Source organism: Lontra canadensis, unplaced genomic scaffold (genome assembly GCF_010015895.1).
Source record: "Lontra canadensis isolate GAN:19392208 unplaced genomic scaffold, GSC_riverotter_1.0 scaffold6, whole genome shotgun sequence".
NCBI classification, from domain to species: Eukaryota; Metazoa; Chordata; class Mammalia; order Carnivora; family Mustelidae; genus Lontra; species Lontra canadensis.
Window position 1 is genome coordinate 21,348,018 of NW_022631000.1, and position 18,396 is coordinate 21,366,413.

At 41.9% G+C, this 18,396-nt stretch overlaps 1 protein-coding gene across 6 annotated transcripts in view; it reads left to right on the forward strand.

Annotated features, from left to right (window-relative positions):
• The window catches only part of ZBTB38 (zinc finger and BTB domain containing 38), a 75,077-nt gene extending 59,144 nt beyond the window's left edge, over positions 1 to 15,933 (forward strand). For all 6 annotated transcript variants that reach the window (XM_032852359.1, XM_032852361.1, XM_032852363.1 and 3 more), the window contains one exon: positions 12,098 to 15,933. In XM_032852359.1, the coding sequence (XP_032708250.1) occupies positions 12,098 to 15,682 (3,585 nt within the window). In that variant the 3' untranslated portion in view covers positions 15,683 to 15,933. The remainder of the gene's footprint in view (positions 1 to 12,097) is intronic.
• Positions 15,934 to 18,396: the final 2,463 nt, after the last annotated feature.

An 18,396-nucleotide genomic window follows, 5' to 3' on the forward strand; every position in this document is an offset into this window, starting at 1 on the left:
TAACTTGTTCTTACAATCAGTATGCACGCAACTACAAGTCTAGAGCCCAAATGTTTACCTTTTCAAAGTAATATATTCAAGTAAGGTTGTTCAAGGCAACCTCCCTCTGTCATATACACCCTGGCAGCTTTCTGATGTCAGCCTTTTGAGCGACTTGAATTCCCATTGAAGACGCAAATTTCCCTTGCCTTACGATGCCTTCCCCAAGCTGAGAGTTTCAGTGCATCTGAGTCTGATAAATGCAGCTCTTCTCTACCCCCTTGGGACTGCATTTAGAAGAGAAATCAAGAGGATTTTCCTTTTCCTAGACAAAACTATACAAAGGGCTTCTGTTGTGTAATCTTTGAGATCCGATGTGTGTATTTCTGACACCTTGTCACGTGAGGAGGTCTGATGTAGTCACCCAACATGACTGCGAGAAAGTGTGCTGCAAAGATGCGGCTGGGATGGGGAAGCAGGATTGCTGAAGCCTTGCGCTCTGTTGGCACACTTTCTGCTGGGACTCGCAGCTTCTGCTTCGATATGGGCCGCACACTGCCCCAAAATGGACTGTGCGTTTGACTTTTGCAGGATTGCAGGTCAATGTCCTAATATAGTGTGTTCTTTTTTAGTTGGGTTTTATTTCTAAGTTTCTTTTTATAGAAGAAGACATGCAGTAGAGAGAAGCAAAAGTTGCTCTTTTGATTCAGTTTTGTTGTTACATACGTTAGGAATTAAGTAGCGGATGGGCTACAAGAGGGCGCTTGGCCTATGCCTCTGATCAGAAGAATATTTAGAACGGGCCTCAGTCCGGCCCAGGAGAGTGACCTTACTCAAGGCAGCATTACTTCACTCTCTGTCGGGTCTTAGAGATGTAGTAATAAAAGTACACCAAGTTTTATTAGCAAGCCCTATAAAGTTCTACATGATAGATATGTTGTCGATTAATAACTTAAAGAAGTTTTCCAAGATTTTTTTTTTCTTTGCACTGTGAGAGTTAAAATTTATACGGAAACTCTCACTTTCAGTTTTTTGACTTCTGTGTATTTCAGTAAAGTTGCCTGGACTGTTTGGGGAGGGAAGATTTAATTATGCTGGAAATACAGGGAGTTAGTTGCCCAGGCCGTTGCTAAGAATGGTTTCCCTCTTTTCAAGTTCATTTGCAGAGTGAGTGGACTGGCGCCTAAGAGCGGTCTCCAGGATCTGATGGGGAGGGAACTAATTTGATAGATAAATGGATAGAATCATATGCGCACACAGAATACTGGGACCAAGCTAGCCCTTGAGATCTGCAGGGCAGAATACAAGCACTGCTAGATTGTTCAAACAGAAGAGAGGCAGAGGTCCTGCAAATCAAGGAACGATTTTCACCTGAGTATGGAGAGTGTGGAGGGACTGTTAGTCCCCCTGATTTTTCAACCGTGCTCAGACTCCAGAGATGGTTAGTAACCACGTCAGGCTTGGGCTATTAAAGATAGCTATAGAATGTGTATCTGTGTGACTGTGGGTATGTCCGTGTTTCTCTGTCCCTTGGCCTCTCCTTCTCCTGGGGATTTCTGCTTCACATTTTACCATATTTTCATCTTCTGTGTCCCTAGTTCTTTTAAGCCTATATCTGATTTATTTTGAGTAGAAAAATTTGTTAATAATACCTTTAACAATCATTTTGAATAAAACATTCAAAATGATTGTTAAAGGTATTATTGTAAGTTAGAACAGCGTTAAGCATCCATCCAACTCACAATATTGTAAGTTAGAACAGCGTTTCTTGGGATGCCTGGGTGGCTCAGTCTGTTAAGCTGCTGCCTTTGGCTCAGGTGGGATCGAATCCTGCATCAGGCTCCTTGCTCAGCGGGGAGCCTGCTTTTCCCTCTGCCTCTGCCTGCCACTATGCCTGCTTGTGCTCTCTCTCTCTCTGACAAATAAAATCTTTAAAAAAAAAAAAAAAAAGAAAAGGACAGCATTTCTCAAACTTGTTGGTGCCAGGACCCCTTTGCACTCTTGTAAATCATTGAGGACCCAAAGAGCTTTAGCTTATCAGGAGTTAGAAATCTATCAGTATTTGCCATATTCACAATTTAAAAGGAGAACTTAAACAATTAACTCGTGAAAAGTGACTACAGTAAACCTAGTTACATGATAAAAAACTTATTTTAAAAAATAACTGTCTTCTAAGGCAAAAAATATAATGAGAACAGTGGCAAATACATAATGTTTAGCTTGATAGAAAGATAGCTAGATTTTCCTGTCAGCTTGGAATTCAGGGGCAAGTATGTTGTTATAGTTGAAGTATGTAAAGAAAACCTGGCCTCATAACAAACAGGTAGTTGGAAAGGAGAGAAGTTATCTAATTGCTTTTTCAGTTACTTGTGGATATTCTTTAATACTACACCACAACTTGACAGGTAGGTGGTTTTTTAAAGGTTAGTCACAACACGGGACTTGAAACCATAGCAATGAACTTTCCATACTGTGTCACATTTGAATCTACTGATGTTTCTTTCACCTTTTAGCCCATGCATGGTTTTTTTTGTAACAATATGCATTGGTTATTCGGAAAACATTAGTTCCCTGAACTGTACCGGTCTTCCAGACTCATTGCATGCTATCCAAAAATCACATTCTTTAACATTATCACTAATCTCATTAGAAAAATCATTATGTATTGAGAAGCATAGAGCTCATGGTGGTGGATACCAAACTTTATGTTAAATACCAAGTTTTCCAAAATAGTAATTTCCCTGAAAGTTGAATTTTTATTACTGGCAATAAAATGACTACTTCCTTGAGGGGTGCCTGTTTGGCTCAGTTGGTTAAGCATCTGACTCTTGATTTCAGCGAAGGTCATGATCTCAGGGTCATGGGATTGAGCCCCATGTTACATGCACAGCAGGGAGTCTACTTGAGATTCTCTCTCTCCCTCTCCTTTAGCCCCTCCCCCTGCTCACACTTTCTCTCTCTCTCTCTGTAAAATAAATAAATCTTAAAAAAAAAAAAAAAAACAAGAAAGAAATGACAGGCACACTTAGTTCATTTTCAAGTGTATGTTTGCCCAGATGTCCACATCCAGATAACCATAGTTTGTCAGTCATTTTTTTGCGTAAAAATGATGTTCCATAAAAAAAAGTTGGCTGATTTAACTCACAACTCCAAGAACCACCCAAGTGCTTTTCCTTAAGGCAGTCATTGTTTTGTCAGTATGCACTGCTAGTGTTTTGTATGTGCCTCCCATTTTATCACACAGAATGGTAAAAACGTGTATATCCAATAGTCAAAAGATCTAGTAAAATTAATAATTTTTACTTTTTCATCTGGGTATTACTGGCTCACTGTTTGCTGCAGCATCAGCTCTTTTACCCCTTGTTGCTTTTGCACAGTTGATGCACATGTTAGCATGGTGGGGGACGAAAGGCAAATGACATCTTCTTGTTATTATGAAAATTGTTTTGCCCTCATGAGCCTGACGAAAGGGTCTTTTGAGACTCAAGGTCCATGAAATGCTTTGAGAATTGCCAGCTTAGAAGAGAACTAGGGAAAAAATCAACAGGAATTCATTTTATTTTTCTAATAAAAGAAAAAAAAAGGCAGAAAGACAGGCAGAGAGAGGGAAGCAGGCTCCCCGCTGAGCAGGGAGCCTGTTGAAGGGCTCAGTCCCAGGACCGTGAGACCATGACCTGAGCCAAAGGCAGAGACTTAACTTTGTTAATTTTACTCTCTGTAGAGTAGAACTTGGGTTCATCTGGCTCTCATTTTTAAAGCTTTAAATCAGGAACTTTTCTAAGCACAATGTATAATTTAAGCCATTTGCTGCCCAGGGTCTGAGGGGGCAGTTCCTCTCACTCCCTGTCAACATCAACAGTATACTGTATCTCGTAATGTCAGGAGAACAAAGATGGGTTAGATTGACCCTGCATTTGAGGATCAAGCAGGGAAGGGTATAAATGTGAACAAATGCATAACACTACAAAATGTTATAACACATGTTATAATAAAGGTAGGAGCCCAAATCCAGAAATTCTAGAGGACGGACACTGCCGGGATGAGTAAGGTCAAGGAATTGCCAAGCAGAGGAGATAGAGGTTAGGTTAGAAGAAACTCAAGAGGAAATATCAGTTTTCTCCTAGAGCTTTTATACAGATGTAATTTACAAAATCTTCCAAAGTTAGGAAAAAGGTATCTGTGGTAGAGAGTATGCGAGCTGTGCGTGTTAGTGGGTGCAGTGGTGTGGGGGAAGGGAGACGAGGCTAGAGGAGGGGATTCTGCTTTGTACCTTAATACACTTCTGTACTGTTCGAATATTTCACCATGAGCATAGACTTATTTTTTAAAGATTTATTTATTTATTTTAGAGAAAGAGTGAGAGTGCAGGGAGGAAGGGCAGAGGGAGAGGGAGAGAAACCAAAACAGACTCTGTACTGAGCACAGAAATGAGCCCGACTCAGGGCTCATTTCATGACCCTGAGATTAGCACCTAAGCCGGAACGAAGAGATGGATGCTTAACCGACTGCACCATCAGGCTCCCCTACTTTATTTTTTTAAAGCTAGTTCATTTTAAACGCTAGTGAAGAAAAGGTAATTTAATCGTCAGAAGTATCTTATTTAAATGCCCACCTTTGCATTAAATGTGTGTTTATTAGGGAAGGTTGGAGTATGGCAGGAGACAAAAGCAGCAGAAGATCCTAAATATATGAATTAACTAAATATATGAATTTCCCAATGGCATTTATATAAAGTGTTTATCATATAGTTATAAAATTCTTAAAAGCACTTTACTTACTTTTAAAATACATTTTATGTAAATATACACATACGTACTTAAAACTATAATATGGAATTTTATACTAGAGATTTATATTTTGTACATGTATATATACAGATTTATATATAATATCTATATGTGTGTATATATATATAAATAAAGAGAGGATGACCATTCATTTTATTTCCCCTTGTACTGAACCAGTATGTACCTGTTTCTCTGGCATGGTTGTTAGTTGCATCCCTTTTCTCTCTAAAGTGTCCTGTTTTAGATGCTGAATTATGTGTTCACCCTGTATTTGTACATATATATATATTTCTTTATCATTAAATGTATGACTATGTAAATATTTTTATATAGCATATGCTCATGTATTTATAAAGTCACACATTTATTTGTACATACATGTGAATACATGCATATGCATATTGATGTAGTTAGAAGGTACATGTTAAAGGCTATTTATAGCTTAAATACAAACTCAGGAAATAGTAACATAATTCAGGCAACCACTATTATCTAGTTACAAATTATTTTAAAAGAAATGTAGGCCCACCAAAATTTTTGCATCTGTAACATTTTTATTCACCTTTTTCATGCTTATCTATTCCATCATGGTGATATTACTGAGAATACTGAGTTTATTGCATGAAACGTGCTTTAGAAAGTTACATGTGAATTAAGTCTCATCCTCCCATTTTATATTTATTTTTCTGAGGTCTTTCATGGGCTTTCCATTGGCAAAAACTCCTAAAGCTTCAGTATTAAGTTACTCTCTGTAAAGAAATATAGTAGAGGAGGTCACTTTAACTTTTTTAAGTCAAGAATACTATTTTTGCTGAGGATGACTGCCCCCCAACACACAAAAGCTCATTTATAAGTCTTAATTTTAATTTTGGAGATATCTTTAAAGTCAGTATGTTTGATAAGATCTGTGGGTCTAATGTTATTTCACGTGCTGTTCTTATCAGTTGCAACAGAGGAAACCAGCTAAAGGGGCCAAGCTGGTCATGTGACAGAGAGAAGCCACTTGGCGGTAAATGCCTGGGCCAGCAGCATGTGACTACAGGTGACGGTGATGAGGGTACACAGCTACCAGGCACCCCTCCTTCTGGCCAGGCAGGCAACAACCATTGTTTCCCACTCTTACTGTTCAAGAAAAGATACATTGATTTTATGTTAAATCTTACTCTTTTCAACATTAGCCCAGTTTTTCAGAAACACGGTTCCAAAGAAAGGTTGGCCACACAAAACATGTGGGAACCAGATTTGCCTGCAGTCCTCTGGTCTGCAGACTTCAGACTCATTTCTCAATTGCCCTTTGGACACATAGGATGTGGCTTCTAGCTGTAGCAGCTTCTGAGGTGATCAGATGACTATGGTCGGGGAGGCAGTTCATGTGGCAGGCTTTGGTAGCCTGGAGAAGTGGGTCCTAGAGTCTGAAAGATGTCAACGTGCATCTTCAGCAACTTCCGCTGCTTCTCCAGTCTGCATTTGCAGATCGGGACTCTATTTATTTTTTTTTAAGATTTTATTTATTTATTTGACAGAGAGATCACAGGTAGGCAGAGAGACAGGTAGAGAGAGGGAAGCAGCTCCCCGCCGAGCAGGGAGCCCAATGCAGGGCTCAATCCCAGGACCGTGAGATCATGACCTGAACCAAAGGCAGAGACTTAACCCACTGAGCCACCCAGGCGCCCCAGGACTCTGTTTTAAACTCTTACACTGACTCTTGGATTATAAAGTTCTTGAGGGCATGAAACTCTGTGCCTCCTTCTGAGTGAAATTCTCTTTCCCCCTTTTGTTTCTATCTGCAGAGCTAAATTCTGCCTTTAAGATCCAGTAAATGGCGCTTCCTCCTAAAGAACTTTGCTGTACTCCTCCCTATGCCTTCCATCACCCCCACTCCCAAGCTGCTCCCCAGAACTCCCACTGTGTTCTCTTCACCTGCCTGCCTGTCTGCATGATCCCACACACACATTGTGTGTCTGTGTTATGTGGCGTTTCATAAACACATCTTACTTTCCTTGCTATACCACAAAACTTTGAAGGCAAAATTTTTATTTCTTTTATGGCAATGGGGTTTTATTGTCAGCCACCTGGGCCTGGTTCTAGCTGGTTGATTAAAACTACTTGAGGCGCCTGGGCAGCTCCGTTGATTAAGTGTCTGACTCCTGATCTCAGCTCAGGTCTTGATCTCAGATTGGTGAGTTCAAGCCCTGTGTTGGGCTCCATGCTGGGTGTAGAGCCTCTTACAAAACAAAACAAAGCAAAAACCTACTTTGAAGAGCCTCTGAGACAAGGTGGGAAACTTGTTGTGTCTTTTGAATTTGGTATCACATGAATATATTCTTTATTTACTAAATAAATATAAATATAAAAATGCATATGGATTACAGGGTCTGGGCCTGGCTGTTCTAAACCAGAATTTCTGTGGGAGCAGGGGAGAAGGAAATCTATAAACCTGTATTATTCTAAAGCTTCCCAGGTGATTTTGATGCATAGCCAGGGTTGGGAACTACTGTCTCAAAAAGCACAGAGTACGTATTCAGGAAGCATCTGTTCAAAGGAAGAATGAACTCTTGTCTACCTGTAACATTTAGCTTGATGCCTTATACTTAACAGTTGTTCCATAGATATTGGTAGAGGAAATGAAAGCCTATTTTGAGTTCAGATACCAGCCCCCCATCCCACTTAGCTGGGGTGGGGCCATGTACGTGCCACCACCCCACGGTCCATCCGGGCAGATGGGCAGCTTCTCAGCTGGACCATGGATGGCCAGCTGGCCCCTCCCTCTGATGCTTCCAGCACACTGCAGTCTGAGCAGTCGGGTGTGTGTTTGTTTGTTTCAGCTCAAATGTGGTTATGACTTTCAGTGGTTCCCTCTTACCTCCAATATAAAATTTACTGTTAGGAGTACTTTAGAGCCTTTGGGATCTGGTCTGACCCTACCTTCCCTGGCCCCTGTCATTCAGCATTAAGGTACTGATGGCTGGCACTGCTGAGGACATCAGGGACAGAGCAGTGTGCACACCCTCTCCTACCATCATACAGACCCACTTCCCAGTCCCCGAGTGCAGTCCACCCTTTTATCATTTTGCTTTTGCTTTGCCCACAGTGTTCCTTCTGCTTAGAATGCCTTCCCCTTATCCCTGTTTTACTTACTGATTGATGTCAAGCTTTCCAGGGCCCCTATAAATAATAAGTTGGCACTTCATCGTTTAATACTTGATACATACCTTTAGTATAAGGCCTACCATTAGAGTCCAATTATTAGTTGACAGTTCTCTTTCTTCTCCTCGACTCTTGAGGACAGAGACTTGTCTCACATGCTTCAGTTTCTCCAGCTCTGAGCCCTGTGTCTGACCGTGTTAGGTATTAACGTATGTGCTGGGTAGAATTGACACAAGAATGAAGTTTTTATGTATGTGCCAAGAAGGCACATCGAAGTGCTACATAGTCACTACGCTTTTAAAAGTATTCCTGCCACAAAATGGTAGATAGTCCCCCTTTTGAACAGTGTCATACTTGGATATTCCAAAGTTAAGAGGATGTTCTGATGACATATAAGATGATACTTCCTTTTCTATGTGTTATTCTGTGAGTGTGATTAAGATATTCTTAAATGTTAACAGTTAGCCTTTTACTAACTCTCCTAACCTAACAATCTAAGCGAAGAATCACGCCATCCTAGAGTAGTGGGTGGGGCTTATCTTTGAGCACCTTGGAGTATTAGCCTGATGTGAAATACTGTTCCCCGAGTGGAGGTGGGGCCTCGTGGGAGTTTAGAGTGCTGTGAACTGGAGTGTTTTGGAAGAAGCAGTAGTTTTGAGGTGGAAGGACAAAATAGATGTCAGCATGGAACTAAGCCAACATGGAAACCACCATTTAAAACCATAGTATGTCTTTTGCCAGATCTGGAACTGCCCAGTCAGCTGGATAAAGAATGGAAATAATGAACTGGCTTCAGAAAACCCAAACAGATGAGAATAAATGAGTTAGGAGAAAAAGTAGATTTTACAGGGGCCCAGAGCAGAGACCCCAAGGGGGCAAAAGAGGCATCAGCCAAATATGTCATTGATCTATAACCAGTGAAGGACAGAGTCCCGCTGTCTGTTCAGGGGTGTAGAGGAAGCTGTAGATTCCAATTCATTTAATTCCTTTTTATTCCTAGACATAACTCCTTCACACTTCTAGGAAAGGTTCATAGACTATTACAACTAAAGGCAGGATAAATAAGAGTAGAAGAGGTAATGTTTTGTAAAGAAAATGAGACAATAGTCACACCAGAAACCCAGGGAAACAATGGCTACAACCAGTGATGCTGAGAGTTCGAAGCTTCTTTGTCTTGGGAACAGAAGAATTTGTTAGTAGTAATGTAGTTTTTCCTGTGGCAAGATGAGATCAAAGAATTAAATGGATCCTAAAGTTTAAAGGACACTAAATAACATAATGGGCACAATTATAGTAGCTTTAGAAAAGAGTAAAAAGAAATTCATTCTGTGGCCATCTGGTCTCCACAACTGAATGAATGCCACGGGTTAAAGGTAGGACTCCCGTGCTTGGAAGACCTTGCCACTAGGAACCAAAGAGGTATCTTCAAGCTCTGCCACTTTCCCGACATCACTTGACAAGAGAGAGAGGCTGGATGAATAGCTACTCAGTATGGCCTTTAGACCAGAGGGAGATTTTTGGTTTTAGCTGCGGGAGTGATCTGTTAGTGTATACTGGAATTAGTTTAGTGAGTTGTCATTAACATTTTTTAAATGAGAAACAGTGGAAGAGGACAAAATACATTGAACGTAGTGCATGCATTAAGGTTAAGTTTTAATTTTTGTGTCTTAATCCCTATGTACCATGTATTTCTTATAGAATATTGATATTATATATAAATATATATTTATAAATATATATATATATAACTGTATATATATAATCTTAATATTCTATCCCTCATTAAAATATTAGTTGGTAGGCTCTGGGCATCCCAGGCTTATGGTATAAAATATATAGAAAGAAGAATAAGAATTAGGCTCTGGGAAGAACAGAGATAAGACCCTTGAACCAGAACAAGAGCCCCTGTGCCTTTAAATTGTGCTAATTTAAGAACATGTGACTAGATTCAGTATTTTTTTTGAAATATAATTAATATACAGTGTTATATTAGTTTCAAGCATATAATGATTGAACAGTTTAATACATTGCTCAGTCTTCCCCATAATAAATATATGCTTGATCCCCTTTATCTAGTTCACCCCTCCTCCCACCCACCTCTCCTCTGGTAACCATCAGTTTGTTCTCAGTATTTAAGCATCTGGTTTTTGTCTCTCTTTTTTTCTTCCCTTTGTTCACTTGTTTTATTTCTTAAATTCCACATGTGAGTAAAATCATATGGCATTTGTTTTCTCTGCCTTATTTCACTTAGCATCATACCCTTTCAGTCCATCGATGTTGTTGCAATGGCAACATTCTTTTTTATGGCTGAGTAATATCCCTGTGGGGGGTGTCTGTGTGTGTGTATCACATCTGTTTTATCTATTCGTCTGTCCGTGATCATGTGGGCTGCTTCCATATCTTGGGTGTTGTAAATAGTGCTGCCATAAACATAGGGGTGCATATGTCTTCCCAGATTAGTGTTTTCATTTTCTTTGGGTAAATACCCAGTAGTGGAATTACTGATGGTGGGACAACTGGACAGCTACATGCAAAACAATGAAGGGGGACCACTTTTTTATACCACATACAGAAATAAACTCAAGATGGATTAAAGACCTAAATGTGAGACCTGAAACCATAAAAATCCTAGAAGAGAGCACAGGCAATAATTTCTCTGACATCAGCCATAGAAACATTTTTCTAGATATGTCTTGGGCAAATCAACTATTGGGACTCACAAAAATAAAAGGCTTTCACACAGGAAAGGAAACTATCAACAAAACAAAAAGGTAGCCTACCAAATGGGAGAAGATATTTGCAAATGATATATCCGATAAAGGGTTAATATCCAAAATATCTAAATAATTTATACAACTCAACACCCAAAACCCACAAATAATCCAATTAACAAATGGGCAGAGGACCTGAATAGACATTTTTCCAAAGAAGACATACAGGGTGGCCGACAGACATAGGAAAAGATGCTCAACATCACTCATCATCAGGGAAATGCAAGTCAAAACAACAATGAGATAACCACCTCACACCTATTGGAATGGCTAAAATCAAAAAGATAAGAGGTAGCAAGTGTTTATGAAGGGTTGCAGAAAAGGGAGCCCTTGTGCACTGTTGGTGGAATGTGAATTGGTACAGTTACTATGGAAAACAGTATGGAGATTCCTCAAGAAATTAAAACGAACTACTATATGATCTAGCAGTCTCACTCCTGGGTATATATTCAGAAGAATTGAAATCAAGATCTCGTAGAGATGTCTGTACATCAAAACTACAGTGAGATAGCACTAGACTCAGAGACATACTCTCCTGGTTTTGTGTGTTATTTCTTTTCTTTTTTAGTGTGCCTTCAGTACCTCACAGAGTTGTTTCTGAAAACCCTAATCTCCTTTGGCGATCCTGAAAGGGAAATCCGAGAAAGAATGAGAGAAGGGCCAGTAGCACAGAGAGGCAGGGCACCCATGGTGGTCAGACTTGGTCATGCAGACCGAGGCTTTCCGTCCAGATACCTTTCAGAGCCACAGATTCAGAATGGCTTCTCCAGTTCTTCTCTGAGCAGGCAGAACCTTTGTATCAGGTACTGCTTACTGAGGGAGGGCTTCTTAAAAAAATACATCCTCTTCCTGCTTCATAAATCATGTTTGGGTCATATCATCAGGATTATCTGTGAAGATGGGAGGTTGTGGCAGGACCATGGCATTGCTCAGCTCTAAGAATTTAATGCAGCAGTCTTGAGTGATAGCGAGACCCTAAACATTTGGGGGAGAAGCCCTCCCCCTCCCAAATTTGGACATGTATATATAGCTACAGCTTTGGAGAAAGAGTTCTGGGAGCATTTCCAACTATAACAACTATTAGCAATGGTATGAGAAACAGGCTGGGCGAGATCGAGATTTAGCTTCCAATTGCATTTTATGTGACTCCAAGTCTTGCAAGTAACACCAGAATGAGATAAAAACCTATATTTAAAGTGTTTCAAAAGCATTGAAAATTATCTAGAAATAAAGAAACTACTTGTTGGGGTGCCTAGCTGGCTCATTTGGTAGAGCATGCAACTCTTGATCTCAGGGTCGTGAGTTCAAGCCCCGTGTTGGGCATAGAGCTTACTTTAAAAAAAAAAAAAAAAAAAAGGAAAGAAACTACTTGTGGTGGAAGGGTCTCTGATCATCTCTTCCCTCTTGTTCCAGATGACAGTCATGTCCCTTTCCAGGGACCTCAAGGACGACTTGCACAGTGACACAGTGCTCTCCATCTTAAATGAGCAGCGCATTCGGGGCATTTTATGTGATGTCACTATTATTGTGGAAGACACCAAATTTAAAGCCCACAGCAATGTCCTAGCTGCTTCAAGCCTATACTTCAAAAATATCTTTTGGAGCCATACGATCTGTATTTCCAGCCATGTCCTGGAACTGGATGATCTCAAAGCTGAAGTGTTTACAGAAATCCTTAATTATATCTACAGCTCCACGGTTGTCGTCAAGAGACAGGAAACAGTCACCGATCTTGCAGCTGCAGGAAAAAAGCTGGGAATATCCTTCCTGGAAGATCTTACTGATCGCAACTTCTCAAATTCCCCTGGTCCCTATGTATTCTGCATTACTGAAAAGGGAGTGGTTAAAGAAGAAAAAAATGACAAGAGGCATGAAGAGCCCGCCATCACCAATGGGCCAAGGATCACCAATGCATTTTCCATCATCGAGACAGAAAATAGTAATAACATGTTTTCTCCACTGGACTTGCGGGCAAGTTTCAAAAAGGTCTCTGACTCCATGAGAACCACAAGCCTCTGCCTGGAGAGGACCGACGTGTGTCACGAGGCAGAGCCCGTCCGCACCCTCGCAGAGCACTCGTATGCCGTTTCTTCCGTGGCCGAGGCCTACAGAAATCAACCTGTCCGTGAACACGGCAGCAGTTCCCCTGGTAAGACAGGTAAAGAAAATTGTGAAGCTCTTGCAGCAAAACCGAAAACGTGCCGAAAGCCAAAGACCATCTCCGTACCCCAGGACTGTGACCCAGCTGCAGACAACACGCCACCCCCTCCGGTGACCAGCTTAGAGGTTCGTCAGGAGAGAAGTCCACAGCCAGCTGCCATCCTGCCTTGTTCAAAATCTCCCAGCAACGAAGGAGATGCCCGTTTTTCCAAGGAAGATGAAAATAAATCCTCGGAAGTTCCTGGGCCGCCTGCCGCTGAGGTTCCCCCTCTCGTGTACAACTGCAGCTGTTGTTCCAAATCCTTTGACAGTAGCGCCCTGCTCGGTGCCCACATGCAGCTTCACAAGCCCACCCAGGAGCCGCTGGTGTGCAAGGACTGCAACAAGCAGTTCAGCACTCTGAACAGGCTCGACCGGCACGAGCAGATCTGTGTGCGCTCCAGCCACATGCCGATTCCTGGAGGAAACCAGCGTTTTCTGGAAAACTACCCCACCATTGGACAGAATGGAAGTTCATTCACCGGGCCAGAGCCTCTGTTGTCTGAAAACAGGATCAGCGAATTTTCCAGTACCGGCGGCACCTTGCCAGAGACGGACCACATGGTTAAATTTGTGAATGGGCAGATGCTCTACAGCTGTGTTGTGTGCAAACGGAGTTATGTGACGTTGTCCAGCCTCCGAAGGCACGCGAACGTTCACTCGTGGAGAAGAACCTATCCCTGCCATTACTGCAACAAAGTGTTTGCGTTGGCCGAGTACAGGACAAGACATGAAATTTGGCACACAGGAGAAAGGCGCTATCAGTGCATTTTCTGCCTCGAAACTTTCATGACCTACTATATTCTCAAGAACCACCAGAAGTCTTTCCATGCCATAGATCATAGACTTTCCATCAGTAAAAAAACAGCCAATGGAGGCCTGAAGCCTAGTGTCTATCCATATAAACTTTACAGGCTCCTGCCCATGAAATGCAAGAGGGCTCCTTACAAAAGCTACCGAAATTCTTCCTATGAAAGTGCCCGAGAAAACAGTCAGATGAATGAATCTGCCTCTGGCCCCTATGTTATTCAGAATCCACATGGCTCTGAGTTACCGACGCTGAATTTCCAGGACCGCGTCAACACCCTGACCAACAGTCCAGCCATCCCCTTGGAAACGTCTGTACGTCAGGAGGTGCCCACCTCTGCCAATGTACAGAACACAGAGGGGACCAAATGGGGAGAGGAATCGCTGAAAGTTGACCTCGATAGTAACTTTTATTCTGCCGAGGTGTCCGTCTCTTCTGCTGAGAACGCTGGCAGCTCTGATGCCCCGGCCGGGGACGTACCTGTCCCATCTTTGAGTAACAGCAGCGAGAACGCAGCCTCTGTGATCAGCTACGGTGGCTCAGCACCCTCGGTCATCGTGCACAGTAGCCAGTTCTCGTCGGTGATAATGCACAGCAACGCCGTGGCTGCCATGCCCAGCAGCAACCCCCGCGTCCCCTCCGAGCCACCTGTCAGCCAGCCCCTGAAAGACGACGGCAAACCTGAGCCTGACAAAGTGAGCAGAACGGTCAGCCGACCCAAGAGCATCAAGGAGAAAAAGAAAACCGTGCCCGGTAACAAGGCAGAAGTAGCAGAGGAGTCCAAGTACGGGACCGATCCTGGAGGGTCGGTGAGCAAAACTGCAAATACGAAGGAAACCAGTAAAATTGAAACCTACATTGCCAAGCCCGCTCTGCCCGGAACCTCCACAAACAGTAACGTCGCGCCCCTTTGCCAGATCACAGTGAAGATCGGAAACGAGGCCATCGTGAAAAGGCACATCCTCGGATCCAAGCTCTTCTACAAAAGAGGAAGAAGACCCAAGTACCAGATGGAGGAGGAGGCGTTGCCGCCAGAGAGTGACCCAGAAACCAACAGAGACAGCCCTCTCGGGCTCTGCCAGTCCGAGTGTATGGAGATGAACGAGATGTTTGACGACGCCAGTGACCAGGATTCCACTGACAAGCCCTGGCGTCCTTACTACAACTACAAACCCAAGAAGAAATCCAGACAGCTGAGGAAGATGAGGAAGGTTAACTGGAAGAAAGAACACGAAAACAGGAGCCCAAGCGCTAAGTGCAGATACCCAGCAGAACTGGACTGTGCCGTGGGGAAGGCTCCTCAGGAGAAGGCCTTTGAGGAGGAAGAAACCAAGGAGATGCCCAAGTTGCAGTGTGAGCTCTGTGATGGGGACAAAGCCTCGGGGGCCGGGAACCAAGGGAGGCCCCACCGGCACCTCACTGCTCGGCCTTACGCCTGCGAGTTCTGCGCCAAGCAGTTCCAGAGCCCGTCCACCCTCAAGATGCACATGAGGTGTCACACTGGAGAGAAGCCGTACCAGTGCAAGACGTGCGGGCGGTGCTTCTCGGTGCAGGGCAACTTGCAGAAACATGAACGCATCCACCTGGGTGTGAAGGAGTTCATCTGTCAGTACTGCAACAAGGCATTCACGCTCAACGAGACCCTCAAGATCCACGAAAGGATCCACACAGGTGAGAAGCGCTACCACTGTCAGTTCTGCTTCCAGAGCTTTTTGTACCTTTCCACAAAAAGGAATCACGAGCAGAGGCACATTTGGGAGCATGATGGGAAGGGCTATGCCTGCTTCCAGTGCCCCAAAATTTGCAAAACAGCTGCTGCCCTTGGAATGCACCAGAAGAAACACTTGTTCAAAAGTCCAAGTCAGCGGGAGAAAGTAGAAGGTGACATGTGTCAGGAGAACTCAGACCCCCTGGAGAACCCACATGTCCATGACTCAGAAGACAGTGACCAAAAGGATAACGTACAAACCATTGTTGAAAATGTCCTTTGAGTGGCAATACTTAGAAAAGTCTTCAAAGATATAAGTTGGTGGCTTTGTTGTTTTGGGGTTTTGTTTTTGTTTTGTTTTTAGTTAGCTGTTTTCTTCTGTTGTTGGTGGGTTTTTTTTGTTGAGTTTTGTTCACACAACAGTCATAAGGAGTGAAACATAAAAAAGAAAATCTCATTTGTGAAAATTCCAGAAAAAGGATCCTAATATCTACTTTGGGTTTTAGCATTAACTTCATGCAAAGTGCACAAAAATGAAATAGCCGAATCCTCCAGTATCCCAAGTATCTTATGGAAGTTTATGAAGTTCTTAGCTGTGGTATTTCTGCCAGTGGGGGGTGGGGTGGGGAAGAGTCTAATGTTAGCCTAATTTACAACATTCTAGTAAGTGCTGATAGCAACTGGCTGCTAAGCTCTCTTTAGTCACTGGAGAAAATGAGGGTCAGATATCATGAAAACATCATCTTCATAAATATGGTAGAAGATAAATGATCTATTATAGTCATTTTTCCCATCCAGCTTTTGTGCTTTTAAAAATTGTTTAAATTAGTGAATATATATGAAATATTTAATATTATAGCTGAAAATATGTGTGAAATTGAGTAACCTAAGTAGGACGTTCATTATGTAGAACTACTTTTCTGCAACACAAACCTTGTAAAGTGCATATATAAATCACTATGACTTTTAACTGTCCATGTCCCCTGTAGAGAATTCTAATGACAAGCAATAGATCTGCAAATAATGAGGAACTGATGGAAAAATCAGTAGAATAAGCATCTTGAATCTGATTTAAGAGCATATAATGTATGCTTTTAGATGGAATGCCATTCCCTTGAAGTTATGGCTGAGCTATTACTAGAACTGGTCTCCTCCAGACGCAGAAAATATAGGTCATGCCTTATCTGCAGGGGAGAGCCCTCCCAGGACTCTTCTGTGATTACCTGTGCTGTATATTACTTTGCAGTGGCCTCACCTCAGAAAATAAAGAAGGATCAAATTCTTCTGAAACTCCTGCAGTCTTCCATCCATCACAAGGCCATGGATGGGGAGGTCTTTTTCAGAGAGACCTCATCAGTCTCAGGGGTTTAAGTAAAACCTGACACATCCTGTTCCACTGAAGGGAGTGTCCAGGAGATTTAGTGCAAATCATGAGTATGACGGTGAGTTCCCAAGCACTTGAAAGCGACAGAAAGCCTAATCCCTGTAGTCGTTAGCTTTCTTGGAGATTTTGCAGCCCACAAGTGTACACTAGTATAAAACAAAAGGACATCAGGAAGACACCTCCACCTCACCCATTAACGACTTGAGTGGGTGAGAGGAAGCGATGACCTTCCTTGCCTCAAATGGTAGCTTTGCTTTTTGGGGGTGGGGGTGGGGAGATAGAATGCAGAGTGAGAAGATTCCATCACTTATTTATATGACTCAGAAACATATCCCCAAAGCCGGATGCCTTGTCTTCGTGTTTGCAGACATCCAGCTCCCTTGCTAAAAACCCACTTAAGTTGTTTCGTGTTCTTTAATGCTGCCCCACACCGTTAGCATTGCCCTCGAAGTCCAGTTGCCCTGTAGGATATTCTGTCATGGGACTAGGTTCTAGGAAGCTGGAACTCATCGCTCTTACGTTTAAGCTGCCAGGATAGGAGGGAGAGAGAAAACATTCCTACCCTTTGATCACCAGTGTGAGCAGAATCCGGAACCTGGCTTAAGGGCGACCTACGGCCATTCATGTTCATGGGATTTGATAGATGGAAGCTCAAGGTTATCCAAGGTTTCAAGGTCACCATTATGAAGATGTAGTTCAAAGGACTCCAGTTCCTCTCTCCAAGTATTGTGATATCTCCACGAAGAAGACTTAACGTGGATTTGGGTGGGCAAGAAAGTGTTTAAACACCCAGAGAAGGACATGATCAGAGCTGACCTTTTTATATAGTAGTATTTTGCTGTTAAGTAACCCCAATACTGCATCTGCATTTATCTTTTGTTCATCTACTTTCATTTACATACAGTATTATGTAATAGAGGAAATGGGAAAATGCAAGCAAATTCAACTTTATTTTATACATTGTATATATGTATACCTGCACTATTCATTTGGGTTTTGTTAAAAGAGATAGTCACAAAGGGCTTATGAATTGATAATTAGAATATTGAATAGGCAATTCTGTGATCTACTAACTTGTTTTATCCCAATTAAGATTATTAATCAAAGAGAATTACTGTGTATTTCAGTCATTTTAATTTGGGGTAACTCTAAATATAAAATTATTACATGTAGTGATGTCTCCCAGCCCTTACATGTGGAAATTTTCTAAGTGGACTTGTATGCTGATAATTCTAGACCAAAGTAAATATGGCAGAATATTTATACATGAAAAAAATAATTTTGCAAATATTTTCTATAATTGTATTATTCGTTCAAAATGTTGATAGCTTGTGTTAGTTTCAGGGAGGGGTGTATATTTTGATAAAAAAATACTTGACTTTGTAATTCTGTATATTCTATACAATTTATAGCAGAGCCGTTTTAAGACAGCCTTGTCACATTTTTTTTGTTGTTGTTAATTGTGAAAACTTTATCCTGAGTGATGTTTCAGTATGCATTGAGTACATAACGACCAACTAGAATTAAAGTAGGTGTAAACAGTGAACATACTGTATGCTGTACAAGATATATTGTGATTTGCTGTTTCAGCATCTGTATTTTGGTTAGAAGAT